The 4,144-nt window shown below is 42.2% G+C and overlaps 1 protein-coding gene across 1 annotated transcript; it reads right to left on the bottom strand.

Moving 5' to 3' along the window:
• Positions 1-970: 970 nt before the first annotated feature.
• On the bottom strand, positions 971-2,826 carry LOC148025069 (uncharacterized). The gene is made up of 4 exons (XM_087693647.1): positions 2,745-2,826; positions 2,309-2,433; positions 2,074-2,126; positions 971-1,598 (listed from the first exon to the last, which is right to left on the bottom strand). The coding sequence occupies exons 1-4, from the start codon at positions 2,824-2,826 to the stop codon at positions 971-973; spliced, it is 888 nt and encodes a 295-aa protein (XP_087549773.1).
• Positions 2,827-4,144: the final 1,318 nt, after the last annotated feature.

The raw sequence follows: 4,144 nt of genomic DNA, 5'->3' as shown, positions 1-4,144 counted from the left end.
ACACTTCCACAAGCCAAGATCGATCAACCTCACGACAGAAGGCAGGCAGGTAGGCAAGTACAGCCTGCAATCATGTCCAGTTCAAGTGATAGGTCTGGAGGCTAAGTGTAATTCTTCCAAGCCTCAGGAGCCTGGTGCTAAAGAGGAAAAGATCAGCATATGCAGTGTTTTTTTTTTGTTGAACAAAAATCTAGAACAAGTGCTGAACTATTTGGGAGCAAAAAGTATTGGACCTCGTCATACACTTCCCAATCTAAACAAGATAATTCAGCTCGTATGTTCTGGAGCATGCAGAGTTGCCTGAACTGTTCAAATTGTGAACGTAAGTGCCATTGATGGTATCATGAGTAGTAACCATGGATCACCTGGAGGCAGTTAACATGGATGCTCATTCTGCAAAACTCTTTGCTTTCTATGTTAACATAGTAGTTTGTTGTAATATATGTGCTTGGATGTGACGCTACGATATCCTGTACGTTTTGGAGCTTCACGTTCTTATATACAGGACAAGCTGAAAATGCCCCTCTTCTGTGGGGATCATCATACTCCATAAACCTTTTGGAAGAGCTACTAAACTGCTTGGAGGATCTCTTTTCACAGTTTCCAGACCCGAGTAAAGCAATTGCAGTTGCATGTACAGCTGAAAAGCTGGCAGCCCTGCCTTCCACTGTGGATGCCAACCGAGTTCGACTGGTTGAAATTCATGAAAAGTTCATGGCTTTAGAGAGGCTCTCTCTTGATTTTGGAGTTTCAAATCTATCCTCAAATGCAAAGGAGGGCACGGAAATATGGAGCCTTGGTCTAGATTTAGTTATGGGTAACTGCACAATTGATGATGTATGTAACTGGTCAGGGGATGACATGGAGTTGGATTCAAATGATGGTTCTGCCTCACCTCAGCAAATAACATCCTCAAAGTCATTTGGTAGGTGCAGTACAAAACACCAAAAGCTTGGTCTTTCACTGGAGTTCAATGCAGCGGAGAGAGCTTTTGTGAATGATGAAAACATGCCTCCAGAAAGCGGTTTAATAGAACCTTTGGCCAAAGAACACTTAACAGCATGCTTGCATCAAATGATTCTGACTCTGCTGCAAAAGTCTTGCATTCCCACGCTCCCTCAAGCTCTGCAACCTGAAGTTTAGGGGTGTTGGCAAAAGTTGAACCACTTGTGGAACAGCCTCCTAAAACTTCTCCATTTCTAAACTTTGACTCCCATTTTTCTCTCTGAACTGTAATTTTCTTAAGAATGGGAGAATGTCTGCTCTCATCAGATAATTTTTGAATTCCAATTTCCTGCAAAATCCTGACACGAAATCTGGGATCTCCATTATCAAATAGGCAATGTTCAACTTCCAATGCATTCTTCTTGTCACTTTCAGTAACGTAAAACTTTGAAGTCTGTCCAGCCCCAAAATTCTGCTTTAAGGCTCTACTGCCTGGCCAAAGCGCAATATTAGAACCACTAGTATGAAAAGCCAGCAAGTCCACTCCAGAATCTGTGTCTGATGCATCCCTTTCATCAACACTATTCTGTGTAGCTGCATCAGCCTCACATCCAACAGTGGGAAGTAGCCTTATTAACCGGTAAGATTGACTCCTGGGTTAGTGCCTCTGGGAAAAATGGGATGCGGAGGGAGATTATGCTGATCCTGGTGAAGAAGAAGCACAAGTCGGAAATGATACGGATCTGAATGCTTCCAAAGTTGAGAAGGCTGAATCTGATGGGTCAGAGCCTCCGTTGAATGAAGATGATGCCAGCAATACAGTTATGTGGTCCCTTCAGTTCAGTCCAATGAAAACTCCTACAGAAAACTCATTACGAATAAAATGAGCTGCTTTTCTGCCTGAATAATTGCTATTTCTTTTGTGACTTTCTCAATGTTTGCCTCAATATCCTAGACTGAAACCAAGATTTTTGTGTACTGCTCTAGGAGCTTCAATCTGGCAGCTACAATGTGTTGGATCTTTCTTTGTGTTACCCTAATATGATTGTCAATGGCTCAGAGTGCCAACTTGCTGCTCCACTTTTGCATGTTCTTTTCTGATAGCTTTCCTAAGTGAGTGCTTCTCACCTTAGATAGCAATTTTTTTGTTCTTTCTGTTTGTCAATAGCATCTTGTAAAGCCTGTAATGCTTCATCACAACGTGCCAAAACATTTAGAGATGACTTCCATTGCATCATCATCTGGTTTTTTTCTCTGACTTTATGCTTTCCATCTCAATCTCGGCTTCAGTGAGAGCATCCCGTGCAACTTGCCTCGAAACTCTGCAGAAGGAACTCCTACTCACAAAGAATGCTACATGTACTTGCATCAGCTGTTCAAGCTTGCCATGATATGGTGCCACCTGATGCAATAGAATCTCTCTTACGCCAATTGGTAACCTGTCAACAAGTTGAAGCTCTGGAGGTGCTTCCAAGCTTTCAGTGTTCTCTGAGATCAGCCAAACATGCATGACATAAACTCTTCTCAAGAGTTCTACGATGCGCTCAAGAACGCAGGGGACAATGTCGTGCTGGTGGATTTCAGCCTTGCACAGCTACCAGAAATCAATTCCTTGACGAACGTGGATGAACTTCACTGTGAAATTTGCAAGGAAGCTTTTGAGCTCAGAGGGAAGGTAAGAGAGATGCCTTGTAAACATCTGTATCATTCTGATTGCATATTACCATGGTTGGCATTGCACAGGTCGTGTCCTTTGTGTCGTTATGAGATGCCTGTTCAAGAGGTTACTGATAGCCCACCAATAGTCGCTGAAGGAAGTTCACCAGATGGACAAAGAGGTGCTGGATCGGAGAGGAACAGTAGGCAGCATGGCTTTGCCATTGTTGGGGTTTCAGGCCCTAGCATAAATGCACTCTCAATGTTGTGTTTGAATTCAATATAAGGGACCGCACACCAACTCAAAATGACCAAGAAAAGCAACACCAGCAGGATCAAGTCCAGTCACACGTGCGGAGGTACTACTGCGAGAGAAGGCGAGGATGATCTTAGCAATGCAGAAGTAGCACTAGCAGGATCAGGCGCAGTCAATTGTGAAGGTACTGCTGCAAGAGAAGGGGAGGATGATCTTGAAGTTTCTCCTGTGGTGGAGTATGTAAATCCAGTGTCTATACGTGATGGCACCAGTTCTCATTGGCACACAGAGAGGAGACACGGATTGCTCGATGCAGTTGAGAGCTCCGATTGGCTTCTTTGACTGCCTTTCGGTCATGGGAGTCATGGGAGAAAGATAGAAGCAAGAGGTCCTCCATGGGAGCTCTCAAGAAAGCTTGAAGGAGGTAGAAGAAGACTTCTATTTGAAAAGTAGCAGTGGTTTAACTCTCCCTTAACTCCTGTGTAGATTTTTCCCAAAAAGAACCCTAAAATTTCATCTCAAAGTTGGAAAACGAGCTGCCATTTTGTCTCCATGCCTTCAATTTTGATCAAACCTCCTGACATAGCTTATGTGGAGTCCAAGAAAGCTGCCATGTCTAGTACTTCTTGACTGCTGTAGTTCTTCAATGCTGTACCTGTGCACAGTAAGGTTTCCTAAAACTGACAAGGAACTAAATGTAAAGAAGGAGAGAGAAAGGAAGGATCTGAAAACTAGGCTCTGATACCACTTGTCAGAGAGAGAATCAGGGAGAGAGAAAGAGGAGAGAGAAAGACTACAGAGGAGAGAGAAATACTGCAGAGGAAAGAGAAAGACTGCAGGGAGAGAGAATAAGAGTGAAGAGGAGAGAGAAAGACTAGATTTGGAGAGAGAAAGATAGGAAAGATGAAGAAGCCATAGAAGCTGTGAGCAAGAAGGGAGAGAAAGATTGTAATTGTATTGATATGTCAAAAAGATATGAAAAATTACAACTTATCTCCTTATATACCAATGTCAGTGTGACATGGCATATTATCAACATTTTAACTATTTCCAACTTTTTACATTTTTAGTCTTTCAAGAAAAAGAGTTTTACCTTCATGTTGAATATGCATCGAATGTGTGTCATAATTAATATTGGGATTAAATTGATGTCGCTGCCAAGGCATACCCAAAATTACATCGACAGATTTTAAGGGTGCTACTAGAATTTTTTTTTCTTTATAAGGTCCAATGCAAATTTCTAATCCATATACTTCTTTAGTTCCATTATATCATTGCCTTAAAAAT

Source organism: Lygodium microphyllum, chromosome 15 (genome assembly GCF_053477565.2).
Source record: "Lygodium microphyllum isolate KBCC chromosome 15, Lygodium_microphyllum_v1.1.10, whole genome shotgun sequence".
NCBI classification, from domain to species: Eukaryota; Viridiplantae; Streptophyta; class Polypodiopsida; order Schizaeales; family Lygodiaceae; genus Lygodium; species Lygodium microphyllum.
The sequence above is the reverse complement of the archived record's forward strand: the minus strand, read 5'-3'. Positions and strand labels throughout refer to the sequence as shown.

Coding starts and splice junctions, on each gene's coding strand:
- LOC148025069 (XM_087693647.1), bottom strand. CDS start 2,826: ATGGCAAAGCCATGCTGCCTACTGTTCCTCTCCGATCCAGCACCTCTT. Junction 2,434..2,744: donor ACTTCCTTCAGCGACTATTG/GTGGGCTATCAG, acceptor GGCTGATCTCAG/AGAACACTGAAAGCTTGGAA. Junction 2,127..2,308: donor AGCTTGAACAGCTGATGCAA/GTACATGTAGCA, acceptor GAAGCATTACAG/GCTTTACAAGATGCTATTGA.